This window comes from Apteryx mantelli, chromosome 17, assembly GCF_036417845.1.
Source record: "Apteryx mantelli isolate bAptMan1 chromosome 17, bAptMan1.hap1, whole genome shotgun sequence".
Classification (NCBI taxonomy): domain Eukaryota; kingdom Metazoa; phylum Chordata; class Aves; order Apterygiformes; family Apterygidae; genus Apteryx; species Apteryx mantelli.
This window is the reverse complement of record NC_089994.1, coordinates 15,797,413-15,813,565: the sequence shown is the minus strand read 5'-3', so window position 1 is coordinate 15,813,565 and position 16,153 is coordinate 15,797,413. Positions and strand designations below refer to the sequence as shown.

Below are 16,153 nucleotides of genomic sequence, written 5' to 3'. Positions count from 1 at the left end.
TTTTAAAAGGACATACTGCATTTATTTAAATCTGATTCAGGTCGCTTGAATGCTGTTTTACATTTTGCAAATCTAATAATGTGACCATGCCTTCTTCACTTTCTTATGACTCATTATTGCTTGTGTGAGATGTTATTTGTTTTGTTTTAGGTAGCTAAAGAAGAGCAAGAGATGGCTGACAAGATTAGGGAAAAGTGGGAGACTCTCTTATTTGAGGCATCAGAAGTTGATCACAGCCTTGGAAGCATAAAAAGGACATTTACAAAGGTAATATTTGTAATACTGAAAAAATTAGAGGACATTTACAGAGGTAATATTTGTAATACTGAAAAAAATTAGAAATGGAAAGGCAAACAATTTAAACATTGTTCTCTTTAGATTACACGACAACAAGTTGGGGACTACAGTAAAGAGATAGCAGATTTCTTCCATAAATTCACAACAGAGGGGCCTGGCGCTGTTGGGGAAGATCTTGATAAAGGTAAGTGGATTAATGTAGGTGAAGCGATCCTTTGGACAATTCTTCAAATTTTACGTTAAATGAGAAAATTGTGATTTCCTTATTAAAATACAAACTGATCAACCAGGAATATGACATTTTTAGTACTATAACTTCTACAGACTATATACAAGTTCTGTCTTATTTGTCCCTCATGATCCATAGGAGTGTTCATCTAGAAAATTTTCTCTCCTTTCCTAGGATTGGAACTCATGGACATTTTTGAAAAAGAAGCGGAAAAACTGGAAAAAAGTTATCAGGAATTGGGCAATGCTGAGAAACTTTTTGACCTGCCAATCACATTGTACCCTGAGTTAATGAAAGCACAAAATGATATGGAAGGTCTAAAGCAGATCTATGAAATTTATAAATTACAAAAAGTAAGTATTGCATTGTGTATGCACACACACACACACACACACACACACACACACACACTTGCGTGCATGCACATACACACAGAAAAGAGGGGGGAGAGAGAGGACAGAGACTGTGTTGTCCTCTTACTGCTATCAACTCTGCTCCTAAGCCTTTGCATGAAATAAGCTGTGACCTTTAACTGACTATCACCATGATATATATTTAGTGACAATAGTACAGGAGTAAAACTACTGAAATAGTGGGCCAAGCACATACTTTTATCAGGTAGGAACAGATCCTGATTATTTTGGGTGGCGTCTTACTGCACAAGAAGTTCTGATGATTTCAGTGGGACTACGTGTACGGGTGACAACGGGTATCTCAGGCCTTAAATGATCTTAAAGAGCTATTTAGTAGATTTTATTTTTTCAAAATTAAGATACCCTAACTTTAAGAGCCAGACTGTTCCCCTGTAATGTATATTATGGATGTGCTTTCTGTTCTCCATGTTTCCTTTTGATTATTTCTTATACAACTGGTTGCATTTGGCTATGAATCTCTCTTGGACATGTACCTGTCTCTTCCTCTGTTTGTAAAATGTTAATGCAGTTGCATCCACATCCTGACTGTGGTCTCTAGATCCTTTGTAGTGGGGAAAAAAATATATTTCTTTTGTCAGAACTAAAAGGGAATGTGGTTTTTTTTCTCCTGATGGCTTTGCTCCCAGGCAGCTAAAGAGGAATGGTCTCAGACACTCTGGATAAACCTCAATGTCCAGTTTCTTCAGGAAGGAATTGAAGGATTTCTTAAAACTCTTCGAAAGCTGCCCAAACAAGTCCGCAGTATGCCAGTGGCCTTTCACTTGGAAGCAAAAATGAAGGCATTTCAAGACTCCATTCCTTTGTTGCTTGATTTAAAAAGTGAAGCTTTAAGAGAAAGGTTTGATTTGATTTATTTAAATCCATTATTCTGTATACAAGGAGATTTTGTCTGTTATGTTAGAACTTTTGATTTCAGGTACTGGGATCATGCTTTACCTTCTGTTTAATAAACTTCTGTGATAGCATGTAAGGAGACTAGGATGGCTAGGATACCTGGTGTATTCAAAGTATTAATTCTTATTAAATAGTAGAATATAAAAATATGGTTCCATTATTATGTATTAAATTACAGCTGTTTTCACCTTTACTGTGTCCTAGTGCCTGGTACAGTTTTTGATATGTCCGTTTAACACACAGGCATTGGCAAGAGCTTATGGAGAGAACAGGAACAAGTTTTGAAATGACAACAGAAACATTCACTTTGGAGAATATGTTTGCTATGGAGCTTCACAGACATTCAGATGTTATCAGTGAGATAGTTGGAACTGCTGTTAAGGAGCTTAGCATTGAGAAGGTAATTTTAAAAGCCATTATAAAACTAAAAAGACATAGATGATAACAGTCTGTGTCTTTATGTGAGGTATTTATTGGCATGATAATAAATTCTGGCATCTTCAGGGACCTGCTGTGATGTAACTGATGCTAACTAGATCAATAGCTTGGTTAATAAGCTACAACATGGCACAGTATCTAGCTATCTTGGCTTTGGCAGCAATATATTGGATTTCTGTCATTACAATAAATGAGTTTGGCCTACAAAAAAGGATCCGAAGAAGAATTTATTCTGTTTTTATCATGTTGTCTTGGCATAGGCACTTATTTATAAACCAGAGTTAGAAAATATGTGCAAAAATTATGCTGAACTAACTAATTTTATTTTTATGCTAGGATTATAGTTCTCTGCCTTTTGAAGACTGAAGCACTCACCTTTTCATGTTCATGTGCAGGGTGTAAAGGAAATAGTAGAAACATGGGAACACATGAAATTCACTGTACAAAAATACTTCAAAGGCACTCAGGAACGAGGCTTTATTCTGGGATCTGTGGATGAAATTGTACAGATTCTTGATGACAACACTGTCAATCTTCAGAGTATTTCAGGCAGTCGATTTGTGGGCCCTTTCCTGTTGACTGTTCACCGCTGGGAAAAAACTCTGTCGTTGATTGGTGAAGTAATTGAGGTAGGGAGGAAAGTGCTGGACTAAATAATTAATGTTTATTATTTATAATCAGGGCTTTCCATTGTGTTTTTTCTTTAATGGTAACATTTGACTTTCTTAGATCTGGATGGTGGTTCAGAGAAAATGGATGTATCTGGAGAGCATCTTTATTGGTGGAGATATAAGATCACAACTTCCAGAGGAAGCCAAAAAATTTGACAGCATAGATGTGTTATTTAAAAAGGCAAGTAACTGACTTGATTTATGATCAGAATAATGATTTAGTGTATTTTGCTTTCAATTCCATAGTTATCTGTAGTCTTCTACTCAGAAATGTTATTTATAACACCACTGATGATGGTGCGTTATAATGAATTGAATAGGAGATGAGGAACCCAGGAACTGTGTTGTTATACTTCACTTCTGCCATACACGAAAACTTCTCCTAACTTAGCTAAGCTGGGCAGAGTTGTGATCCTTAGCTGGCAGTACTGGGCAGGCAGAATCCCCTTTTCCTTTCATTAGATATACCTTTTTACCATGATATTACGAAGCTTAGATGTGTTTCTGTAGGTTGAGGAGCTGTGTCTGTGCTAAAAAGGCTTTGCTGGTATAGTACCATTGTTCCTATACTGAACACATGCTCACAATATGAATATGGCTTACTTTTCTTTTTCCCCTCTGCAAAATTGAAATAATACCGTGATTCTGAAATGCTCTGTGTGCTTTTCACTTGGATATCGCTGTATACTGGAGCAAAATCAAGTATGTGCTTACGTTTGCTTATCTTGGGATATAGACTTGTCTCGTTTACACTTGTGCTTATGGCAGTATCTCCTATTCATGCTCTCAGCTTTGAGAACATACCATCTCCATATGTTCCTATAGCACTGCAACAATAGGAAACCATATTTAAACTACCTCAAATTCACTTCTGTAAGAACTTATGTTGCTAAATATAATTAGGTATAATCCATTGCTCTTCAGTATTTTCTAAACTTTCTTTTCTCCCCATGTAGATAATGGATGAAACTGTAAAAGAACCAATGATAAAAAAATGCTGTGAAGCCCCAAATCGACTGTCAGACCTCCATCATATAAATGATGAGCTAGAAAAATGTCAGAAAAGCTTGAATGATTATTTGGATTCAAAGCGAAATGCCTTCCCAAGATTTTTCTTTATATCTGATGAGGAGTTGCTTAGTATCCTTGGTAGCAGTGACCCACTCTGTGTCCAGGAACACATGATAAAGGTACAGTGTCCAGCTTTCCACAGTGCCCTGTGCTTTTAGGTGTTTTTACAGTTTAACAGACAGTACTGTACATGCTGCTAAGGGTGCTAATATTTCTTGCATGTAAAGAACGTCCTGTTGGCATCTTGGAGAAACTTCTGAATAACCAAATCAAATCCAGTCCATGGTCTATCCCACCTCTTACACTGGCCAGTATCAGTTATAGCAGAGGAAGGTTCAAGATGCCCTGGAATGATCAATTATGAAATAACCTTCCTGTAGCTCTTGATAGATCTTTATTTTCTGAAAAAAATAAATGTAATTTGGGCCAGATTATCTGCTTGCTTATTCTGCATTTGGTTTATGAGCATTCATCAGCATTTGTATTTGATTACTTAGAGTTGGACCCATTTCTCTTTAGAGTCCATGGAAATTTCCTTTCAACATTCAGTGGGGGTTAGCTACCCTTAAATCTTAGAAGCTTGGTTTCTCAAATGCCAGTGAGTTTCTTTGTTGATGTATTTCAGATGTATGACAACATAGCTTCCCTGAGGTTTCGGGATGGTGATAGTGGTGAGAAAATTGCAACAGCCATGATTTCAGCTGAAGGGGAGGTGATGGAGTTCCGACAGGCTGTGGCTGCAGAAGGCAGAGTGGAGAACTGGATGACAGCGGTGCTAGCAGAAATGAGACGAACAAACAGACTCCTTACTAAAGAAGCCATTTTTCGATACTGTGAAGACAGAAGCAGGTGAAACGATCAGTGTGTCAAGGATAACATAAATACCATATATGGTATTATGAGCCTGTAGCAGTATAGGAAGATAGAGACTTTGTTTTTTTTCATTTATACACAGTTTAGCCTCTATTTCTGTGTGTGGAGGAGTATTGATACATGCATATATAGTATTTTAACTGACGAGAAAGAACAGCATGTTATCTATAGTATGTCATTTCCTAAGTCTTGAATATTTATTTTCGTGATGTGTGCACAGTGTGTTTTTCTCATTATGAATTGCACTTAGGCTTTACACATGGAATAGGTAGCTTTTCTATGAGAGAATTTCCTAGGCTTTCAAAATAGTATATCATACCTTGACAGAATTTTATGCATCTCTCTAAAGTTCTGCCCATGTTGTAGTTACTGCAGAAATAGAAGGAAGAACTCTTTTTTTGTCCTTAGGATAAAAGAAGGCTTCTTGTAAACAGTAACTCAGACTCCCTCGCTATATGTGTTTCCCATAGAGTTGACTGGATGTTACTCTACCAAGGCATGATGGTGCTGGCTGCTAACCAGGTGTGGTGGACCTGGGAGGTGGAAGATGTCTTTCGGAAAGTGAAAAAGGGAGAAAAACAGGCAATGAAACTTTATGCTAAAAAAATGCATCAGCAAATTGATGACCTGGTTACCTGCATTACAAAGCCTTTGAGTAAAAATGACAGGAAAAAATACAACACTGTTCTTATTATTGATGTTCATGCCAGGGACATTGTTGATACATTCGTAAGAGACAGGTAAACCCTCCAACCTATTTAGGAAAATACCAAATCTGTAATTTGTATTCCCATCCTTTTACTTCATGTGAGCAAGCCTCTCTTGTGTAGCATTCTGCAGGCTCAGGAGTTTGAATGGGAAAGCCAGCTGCGTTTTTACTGGGATCGAGAGCCGGATGAACTGAATGTGCGGCAGTGCACGGGCACATTTTCCTATGGTTATGAGTATATGGGTTTGAACGGACGACTCGTGATCACCCCACTTACAGATCGTATTTATCTTACGCTCACACAGGTATATGTTCAAGGAGATTTTTACTAATATGCCGTTTTAAAATACACTTCTGTGCAGTCACATAATTATTTTCTTGCCACTTTGCTATCCCCTAGGAGACAATGTGAACATTAATATATTTGGAATAAGTTGCAATATCCTTCTAAGGATCAGTTGCAATATCCTCAAAGATGATATAAAATGCATTCACAGATCAAAATTTAAGGCTTTTTATACCCAAAGATTTGTCAGTTTGTTGCCAACCTAATACAAATGTAATCCAAGCTTTGCTTTGCTTTTTGGTTTGTCTCCAAAGGCTTTATCCATGTTTTTGGGAGGAGCACCAGCTGGGCCAGCAGGTACAGGGAAAACAGAAACAACCAAGGATCTGGCCAAAGCCCTGGGCTTGCTGTGTGTAGTGACAAACTGTGGAGAAGGCATGGATTTCAAAGTGAGAGTTAAAACACTGTTTTCTCTGATAAATTGCCAGCTACTGCCCTTTCTGGGTGCCCAGGATATGAACATATCCTGAACTTCTGAATTCATACTTTGCTTGGATGAAGTGCAATTGATAATGAAATATAGTAAAAAATGTCTATTTTGAATAAATTACTGAAGGAATTTCAGGATTCCATCTGTGCTTTCAAGGAAGGAGAGCAATGACTAGATGATGTGCGTCTAAGCTCACCGTGGGCAATCTGCACGTGGCAAGTAATTGTTGGAAGACCCTATGACAGATTGCTAGCTCCTCTATAAAAGCTCCTTGTCTATAAATATCCAGAGGTTCTACCCAGTTGTTAAGAGTTTTAGCATACCCCAAAGTTTGCTGATGCTGACTGTTTTATATACTCATTGCTGAGACTTTTTTCTTGTTGTTGTTTTTTAGGCAGTTGGTAAAATTTTCTCTGGTCTTGCCCAGTGTGGAGCATGGGGATGTTTTGATGAATTCAATCGTATTGATGCTTCTGTACTTTCAGTCATTTCTTCTCAGATTCAGACTATTCGAAATGCTTTAATGAATCAGCTGAAAACGTTTCAGGTAAACACTAACAGTCAAGACTAAGTGTGAAAGCTGGTCTTGTGCTTGAGGTTAAGATTCAGGGCTAAACCCCATCACTAGGTCAAAGGACTGCTTCTTCTGTAACACGTTTTTGTGCTGAACATTTCAAACCGCAGAATATGTGGTCGCAGTTTCAGGCTTATTAAATCCTTTTGATTTTTTAGTCCTTTGCTAGGTTCCTTCTTTGTAAAGAGGGATATTAGTAAGCTTATAACAGTAAAAGGGATAATAGTAATTAGGGATAAAAGTAACTTAACTTGATATTGGTTGTGAGGCTTAGTTTACTGATGTTTATAAGACATCACGATTCTTAGACTGAAAATTTGACTGAGAAGTGTGAAACGTCTTGATGATTATATCCAGGATGCAAATAGCCAGATGAATGTATCCAGCTAAATTTTTGGAATATTTTAACCTAAGTGGGTTCCCCAGTATTACTGTTTTTCTCTTTTAGTAAATAGTGCTATTTCTTTTGATTCCAAATACACGTTGTTCTAACATTTCCTTATGGTTTTAGTTTGAAGGACAGGAAATTACCCTTGATAACAGAATGGGCATTTTTATTACTATGAATCCTGGTTATGCTGGCCGGACTGAGCTCCCTGAGTCTGTAAAAGCTTTGTTCAGGCCTGTGGTTGTTATTGTACCAGATCTCCAGCAAATCTGTGAAATCATGCTCTTTTCTGAAGGGTTCCTTATGGCAAAGGTAAGAAAATTGTGTTGCTATCTTTATCAATGTAAACACCTGTGTATACGTGGTCAGTGTTTGTTGTGACTTACATGCTTGTGATTCTCTAACTGAACTCTCCAAATAGACCCTTGCCAAAAAGATGACGGTACTATACAAGCTGGCTAGAGAACAACTTTCTAAACAACATCATTATGATTTTGGACTGCGGGCCCTCAAGTCAGTGTTGGTGATGGCTGGAGAGCTGAAAAGAGGATCAGCAGACCTCAGTGAGGTAGACTTGTGACTTGGTTACCCTGGACAGATCATCTTTTTCATTAGGAAGAGGATGTGATTACACATCTGCTCTAGTTTGTATGCCTTAGAAATAGTAGCACTTGTATTACTTGTCACTGTTTTCTTGCTGAGTTTCATCACCACCGAGTTAGCATCAGAACTCAAATCAAAGTAGGGGAACCTATAGAAAATAAGGTATTTTACTCCTTGGTGTGTATTTTATACGTGATCTTGATGTTAAATGCAGGATACAAATAGGCAGATGAATGAATCTGGATAAATAGCCAAAGCTAAGTTTTTTGAACATTTTACGCTAAGTAGGTGCTCCAGCCATGCAGTTGTTAATTATGTAGCTCAGAAAATATAACATAATTATAAATGAAGGTTTTTCATGCTGTGTTGATTATTATGGTTTTCTTTTACACCTATTTTTTATTTCCATGTTGGCAGTTATGATACTCAATTGCCTAGAGAAATTCTTATTCAAATTTTTGCTTAAAAAATTGGAGAAAGCTAGAAGAAACTCTCCTATAAAGTTATGCACAGATTTGCAGGTTGATGGGAATTTGATGTTAAATAATGATCTCAGGGGGACTACAGAGCTTGAGTATGTTCATAAAACAGTTGTTTATTTTAACGTCAAATCAGGTAAGCAGTGGTGTGGGCCACTCCAGCCATTGTCATTTGGCATTTGGTTATTAGGATAGAAAAAGGCAATATATTATTCTTTAGCTTTTGATCAGCCTAGTCCTTATAAAATGGTCTTTGTTTCCAGTAGTAACTGATGCCAAGAAAGCATTCCCAAAGCTGTGCTAAAGTAATCAGTCAATAACTTTTTAGAGATGTTTGAAATTACTACATATTAGATAATTGGTTAGCTATTTGGTAGAGATTGATTCTGCTATGTTTTGTTTAGGATGTCGTACTGATGAGAGCTCTACGAGATATGAATCTTCCTAAATTCGTGTTTGAAGATGTACCTCTCTTCCTTGGCCTAATCTCTGACCTGTTTCCTGGCCTGGATTGCCCTCGAGTCCGCTACCCTAACTTTAATGATGCTGTAGAACAAGCGCTGGAAGAAGGGGGTTATGTTGTTTTACCAGTCCAGGTAGAAAAAATGTTAATTGCTTGAGTTTTTGTCATAAACATTACGGTGAATCCCCATTGCTGCACTCTGGAATGGCTCCTGCAAAATCAGGAGAGCTTAGTTGGTATAGTCCAGTTGCTAATCTGGTCCACAGATGATTTACAGACAGCAGTCTATTGAATCAATATGTATTTTTCAGGTGGATAAAGTAGTTCAGATGTATGAGACAATGTTAACTCGTCACACTACGATGGTGGTTGGACCTACTGGAGGTGGCAAGTCAGTTGTCATTAATGCTTTGTGCCACGCTCAAACCAAGTGAGTATAGATTTTGATACATGGAAATCAGGTTGTAAAATGGCACAGTCTGTAGGCTGCGTTATTCAGCCATGTGTAGTCATGGTAGGATCTATAGCTGACTATAAGATTTGCTTGGGTTAACATGAGATGGTATGGAAAAGCAATGTTAATATTGCTTTTATTGCTGTGTCTCTAGGCTGGGATTACTGACAAAGCTTTACACACTGAACCCTAAAGCTATGAGTGTGATTGAGCTGTATGGGATCCTTGACCCTACCACACGAGACTGGACAGATGGAGTCCTGTCAAACATCTTCCGGGATATCAACAAGCCTACTGACAAGAAAGAGCGAAGGTAGACAGCTAGAAATCATCATGATGATTTTTAGATACTCTTGAGTTTTATGTTGATATTTTATTGTTATTAAAACATAAAATATTTGATATTGCACAATTTCAAAAGCAAATGTAAAATGGATAGAAAGTCTCTAAGGGTCTGTCTGTCTTCTCTTGTGAGTTTCCAGCCTCAGTGAGATGAATGGAAGCTATTCAAGTATCAAAAATGCACAGAAGGCTTCAAAACACATGGACTGACACAAACACCTTTGATGGAGCATCTGTATTCTGAAATAAACGTTAGTAAAATTAGATAAAATCAGTCACTGTGTCCTTGACTTCTGTGTCCACAGGTACATTCTGTTTGATGGAGATGTGGATGCTCTCTGGGTGGAAAATATGAATTCTGTGATGGATGACAACAAATTATTGACACTGGCAAATGGGGAGCGGATTAGGCTCCAGTCTCACTGTGCTCTGTTGTTTGAGGTAAGCGATGATTGTACAATCTGATACATGGGAAGGGTTAGATCCAGCTCAGTCTGCAAAGACTGAAAAGCAGTTGCTGTGACTGTTCTTCATTGTTTAAGTGTATGATTATCCTGTATGATTATTTCATAGGTTGGAGACTTACAGTATGCATCTCCTGCCACAGTATCCCGCTGTGGAATGGTCTTTGTAGATCCTAAAAACCTGAAATATAAACCTTACTGGCAAAAGTGGACCCAAGAAAGAGGAAACGAGGTGGGAATTTTTGCACTTGATCAGAGTATTTGTATTAAATACTGAACTGTGGACAGATGTTAAAAACCTTTGTAAAGGCAGTTTGATTTTCTGAATTCCCTTATAATTCATTTGTCGTGAAGGCCCCTGTCACTGAGTTCCGTTACGTGTGTAAATACCAGCTAGCCCTCCCTTAATTTTTGTAATGGAATCATTTTCTGTTAGGATGAAAGCAGTGGGAGAGGGGCTGATATCTAGAATTAAAGGCAGAAATTAACATAAATGCAAACCAACTGACATTAAAGAATATTGAGCTTATAGCACTTTTATATGCAAATGAATGCTTGTTCTGCAGAGTTTTGTGTTATACTATGACAAAAATAAAATACAACAAACTGATGTAGGATAATTTATTCATAGGGAAAGTTTGTGCTCTTCACGAAGTTTAATAGTACCTATAATCTTACAGTAAGCTCAAGTATCCATCTTCTCCATCATTAATTCCTAAATTGATTTCCTAATGCATTATTAATTTATTTTTTAAATGTGGATATTTTAATAAAAATTACAAGATTAATTAATGATCTTTCATTTTTGTATGACACAACTTGCTTTTCATATAGATGAAATTTAAATTTTAATATAAAGCAATCAATATAAATCTAGTATGAATTATAGTCATTTATAGAATAAGTATCTTTTGTGCAAACAAATATGAACGATTCATTCAGCCAGCTGCTGGGACCTGAATAGTTGCTGTTTACAGCAGTTTTGGCAGCTTAGGGAGAAGTGAGAGTCAAAGGCCTCCATTCATACCAGCAATTCACACTTAGCTGGAGCATGGAGGTCAGGAGAGTAGTTGCCTTAGACCTTCTCCCTAGTCTGTGCAGAAAGACAGGCACCTCCAGAGTGTTGTTAGGATCTTACTGGGAAGGAATAGCATGTTCCCTAGAGGTATCTGTCTGTCTCCATTATCTAGGGGGGAGCATAGTGCAATTATGATCCAAATGTATGGACCTCAGCTAATTGTTTACAGGCTGGGACAATAATAAATCTGATCACCAGGGCTGCAGCAGAGGGCTATCACCTGATGATTGTAGATCCACACCTGCTGAAAACCCAGTCCATACAAGTGTCACATTTCTTCATGTAACTGTACCCTGTCTTTGGTAGAAGTGAGGCCTGCAAGAACAGTCGGAGCTGGTTAATGTAGTGATGAGAAACATTGCTGCCACAAATCAGCTTTCAATGTTTCTATGCACTGAATTATTGTCCTTTTCTTCCCTCAGCAAGAGAGAATTGAATTGAATCATCTCTTTCAAAAATATGTGCCCTACCTTATTGATATGATCGTAGAGGGAATTGTGGATGGCAGACAAGGAGAAAGGCTGAAGACCATTGTTCCTCAAACAGATCTAAATATGGTGAGGAATACAGAATAATGGTTGAAAAAGTGAAACTGAATATTAGAGAGAGAAAAAACCTCCCAAAGAAGATGCAAGAGTAGAGTCCATGCTGAAACATTAGTTTCCTAGTGATGAGCACCAGGAGACAATAGAAACAATCGGTTCCTGACAGTGCTCTTCTATGGTCATTAATACTCATATTAATAGATAACACCTGTAAGGACAAAAGATCATTAAACACTCAGACAGCTGAAAAGATATTAAGACTTTTCATGCGCTTAAATGTCAATTCTATTTGCATATCTTGTCTCACAACAGGTGGTGCAGTTGACTGTGATGTTGGAAGCTCTAATCGTGGTACAACCTGATGACCCTGAAGTTCTGGAGTGTTTTTTCTTGGAAGCTTTGTATTCCTCCCTAGGTGCTGCTCTTCTTGATACTGGAAGAATTAAGTTTGATGAAGCAGTTAAACGTATTTCCTCTATGTCTACTGTTCATGATGACAACATCCTAGCTAAGCCAGGGGAGCTGCCAGGTAGGATTTTCTCATAATTTAGTCTGATTCCCTTTGATTATATTAATAAAGCCTTCATTTCCTTGAAGGCAGAACATTGTTCTTCCTTCCAGCTAGCTATCCTGCCTGCAAAAGATGTTTGATGATCTCTGAAGAACTATCACTGAAAACCCTGCAAAGACACTGATGCTAAATGACTCTCAACTACTGGTCTATCCTCAAATAAACAACATTTTTCTTTGCCAAGCTGAAGAGATAGACAGTGAAAATCAGTGGAAGGGTGCTTCAAAGGGGATGATGTGATCCAAGTGCTGGACTAGAAAATTCTGGTTGATGTCTTATTGGGTTAAATAACAAGTAAGGTTGTGGAGTCTCCTTCTCTGGAGATATTCAAAACACACCTGGACGCAATCCTGTGCAACGTGCTCTAGGTGACCCTGCTTGAGCAGGGGGGTTGGACTAGATAATCTCCAGAGGTCCCTTCCAACCTCAGCGATTCTGTGATTCTGTAAATGGGACACAGTGTTGTACCACTTGGTCCAGAATCTTACCCTTTATTTTCATCTCAGTCAGATTATTTTCTCATGAAATATTTCAGTGTCCTAGAAAATCTCCAATTGCTAAATGCTTTGCAGGTCAACTACCAACTTTGTATGACTTTCATTTTGATGGATTTAAAAAAAGGTGGATACCTTGGATGAAGCTTGTTCCTGATTATATTCATAAACCTCAAGAGAAATTTCTTGACATTCTAGGTAAGATAAAATATAATGATGATGTACCTTTAATTTATAATGTGCTGCCACTGAGTGGTGGGACTTTGCATGAGACATCTTCTGTCTGTATTGAAGGTCATCTAATCAGATTCAGCTTCTTGTGACAGCACAATTCAATTTTTTAAATGATCTTGTCATGGTAGTTCAGAAGGAGTAGAGCTGAGCTTTGTAACGTTGTGTAATAAAGAAGTGAGGAAAGAATGAAAAACTTGTTTCAGTTATTAAGGCTTATTAGGAATGAACAATACCTTTTACAAGCCAGAAGAGCAGAAGATAGATTCACAGTTTCCTCTACCAAAAAAGCTAGAAGAAGTCTCAGATCACTGGTTCATATGCTCAGTAGATAAAAAATACATTCTTAAGGCTGTTATCTGTTGTTACTTCAAGCATTCCCTAATGGTGACAAGTGCTTTTCATAGTTAATGACAAATTAATAGATGTTATTTTATAGTAACACTTCAGCAAGCACAGGTTAAATTCACAGACACAAGAGATATGATCTCTAAAGTTGTTCCTAAGTGCAGACTATTCATAAAGAACAAAATTCATCTCTGTAGAGTACCAGGAATATGCTTATGATCCAAAAAAATCCTGATTATATCCTTGAAATAGGGATTAAACAGAACTTAACTGGTGCATGACCCTACTATATGGAGGAAAATTTCCTTTTTAATATATACATATGGGAGAAAAGATCCCAATGCGAAAAGCTCAAACAAGAGGTGGTTGAGCAATTAAAAATTTCCTTCAGCATTGTTAGTAAGTTGATATTTCTTATTATACCTTTGTGCATCTGCATGTTAATACCTTGGGAGTCTGATCCAGCACTGTTCTATAAATACAAATCCCTCAGCTGTACTGCATTTTAGTGTAACCTGCTATCATATTCATGATCTTTTTCAGTGCCTACAGTGGATACAACACGCACTACTTGGTTGCTAGAACAGACGGTAAAAATAAAACGCCCAGTTGTTCTTGTAGGTGAATCAGGTACTTCTAAAACTGCAACTACACAAAACTTCCTAAACCGTCTGAACAAAGACCTTAATGTATGTATGAGGCATTTCATGTTGGTTGTAAAGCTGCGTTTTCATTCCTTGTCTTTTTCTTAAATTTGCATTTTGAAGCCTGAGTCTGTGGGTAGAAGTACTGACTCTGAAGCCTCACATAGGTACAGAGATTGACTGCAAGCTCAGACCCAAAGCATGTGAAAGATTCCAGAATCCTTCAGGATCAAAGACATTTTGTTCTGTTCTACCACATAGAGATTCAGTTTTATAAAGTAAATATATACTTACCAAAGTGCTAAGAAAAAGAATTTGACTTTTTTTCATCATCTGTAATTGAAGTGAATAACTAGACCAGAGAAATGTTTCCTCTGTTAGGAAGAATATTTTCTAGAATGCTCTTGTCAAAAAAAGAGGTAAAAATCTATTCTTATTCATTTCCTGTCCTCTGCAGCTGCTGCTAGTAATTAACTTCTCTTCTCGTACAACATCAATGGACATTCAGAGAAACCTAGAGGCAAATGTAGAGAAACGGACTAAAGACACTTATGGCCCCCCTATGGGTAAACGTCTCCTTGTTTTCATGGACGATATGAACATGCCAAGGGTAAGCTGCCAGTGTATTTGCAAGGTAATATAGCAACATGTGGCGTGGCACTGATGTGGTTCCTTCATACACAGCTACAACTAATTACAAGTCAAGGAGATTCATGTCAAGTGCATAACTGGATTTCAGCTTAGGATCTTCAGAAGAGTTGAAATTGTGTGCAATAGGGATTATTTCTGTCTATTACAATATTTGTCCTATATGTTAGAAATATCTCCTTTTGGAGACATCCTTTTGGATCATTTTTTTATGCCATTAAAATCATGTCTTTGTGGCCTGATACTGGCTGGAGTCGGTCTTCTGTAGAAACCATCCTTTCCTCTTTGTGAACTGGGCAGGAGGGTATTTGTTTACCTTGGAGAAGAGGCATTTTTCCCATATGAAACGTTGTCATGAATGTTCTCAATCAGTGCTAGAGATTTACAAAGTGTCACTTAGACCTTCTAAAGTTCTGTCAAGTATGGAGCTCAATATTTCCACATTGATAGCAGTCATTGTCAAGCTGGTGTACTGTACTCTAAATATCTTGGCTCTTTTGCATTACAAAGGTTGATGAGTATGGCACACAGCAACCCATTGCCTTGTTGAAGCTGCTGCTAGAAAGAGGTTTCTTGTATGACCGCGGGAAGGAGATGACCTGTAAAATTCTTCGAGACCTGGGTTTTATCGCTGCCATGGGGAAAGCTGGAGGAGGTCGGAATGAGGTTGACCCTCGATTTATCTCACTCTTCAGTGTTTTTAATGTACCTTTTCCTTCTGAGCAATCACTGAATTTGATCTATGCCTCCATCCTGAAAGGCCACACTGAGGTAATTTCATTGTATTTAAAAGGCTGCTTAAAAGGCTTACTATTTTTAAATAGACATTTATTTTCATATTATCAAAAGACATGAAATCCTCTTTATCAGCTTTCCGTCCTCTTGTTTAGAACCTCATGAAAACCCTTCCTTTCCTCTTCCCTTCTCAAGAGATGCATTTATGCAGAGTTGATAAATTCATGAATAATACGTAAACTTTCAATCTAGGAGATAATTTGTAAAACCAGAGCTTTTCATAGCTTAAAACCTATGAACCATTTGGTTATGGTTCTATAACCAGTTCCCAAGTTCAGCAAACTCTTTCCTGAATGAGAGTGAAAAATTTAATATAAAGCAGTAAAGTGCATCACTAAGCAACTAAACTGCAATATTATACAAGAAAAGAGCAGTTTATTTATTCTGTTATGGAAGTGCTGTAGAAATCCCAGTCACAGAGCGTGACCATATCATCTTCAGCACTGTGCAAGCTCAGGACTGGAGATGGACCTCGCCCAAAACATTTAACTGTAGGGTGTCCATACTACACATTAATATGAATTTCTAAAAATGTTTGCCCTTAGTTATTTGAAATATGACAAGCAGGGTTAAAAGCTGTAAAGCAGAATATGTTTGAGAGCATTCAGTACTCTGTGGGCAATCTCGTGAAAACATCTCT

The 16,153-nt window shown here is 37.6% G+C and overlaps 1 protein-coding gene across 1 annotated transcript in view; it reads left to right on the top strand.

Annotated features, from left to right (window-relative positions):
• DNAH10 (dynein axonemal heavy chain 10) overlaps window positions 1-16,153 on the top strand; it is a 59,211-nt gene that overhangs the window by 17,724 nt on the left and 25,334 nt on the right. The window contains exons 20-45 of the mRNA XM_067307395.1: window positions 151-267; window positions 379-481; window positions 701-879; window positions 1,587-1,798; window positions 2,098-2,254; window positions 2,688-2,921; window positions 3,022-3,144; window positions 3,920-4,153; window positions 4,660-4,883; window positions 5,378-5,647; window positions 5,738-5,921; window positions 6,217-6,351; window positions 6,787-6,939; window positions 7,478-7,666; window positions 7,776-7,922; window positions 8,841-9,032; window positions 9,211-9,329; window positions 9,508-9,666; window positions 10,001-10,136; window positions 10,269-10,391; window positions 11,660-11,794; window positions 12,095-12,311; window positions 12,926-13,045; window positions 13,970-14,115; window positions 14,528-14,680; window positions 15,229-15,489. Of these exons, the coding sequence (XP_067163496.1) occupies window positions 151-267; window positions 379-481; window positions 701-879; window positions 1,587-1,798; window positions 2,098-2,254; window positions 2,688-2,921; window positions 3,022-3,144; window positions 3,920-4,153; window positions 4,660-4,883; window positions 5,378-5,647; window positions 5,738-5,921; window positions 6,217-6,351; window positions 6,787-6,939; window positions 7,478-7,666; window positions 7,776-7,922; window positions 8,841-9,032; window positions 9,211-9,329; window positions 9,508-9,666; window positions 10,001-10,136; window positions 10,269-10,391; window positions 11,660-11,794; window positions 12,095-12,311; window positions 12,926-13,045; window positions 13,970-14,115; window positions 14,528-14,680; window positions 15,229-15,489 (4,422 nt within the window). The remainder of the gene's footprint in view (window positions 1-150; window positions 268-378; window positions 482-700; window positions 880-1,586; window positions 1,799-2,097; window positions 2,255-2,687; window positions 2,922-3,021; window positions 3,145-3,919; window positions 4,154-4,659; window positions 4,884-5,377; window positions 5,648-5,737; window positions 5,922-6,216; window positions 6,352-6,786; window positions 6,940-7,477; window positions 7,667-7,775; window positions 7,923-8,840; window positions 9,033-9,210; window positions 9,330-9,507; window positions 9,667-10,000; window positions 10,137-10,268; window positions 10,392-11,659; window positions 11,795-12,094; window positions 12,312-12,925; window positions 13,046-13,969; window positions 14,116-14,527; window positions 14,681-15,228; window positions 15,490-16,153) is intronic.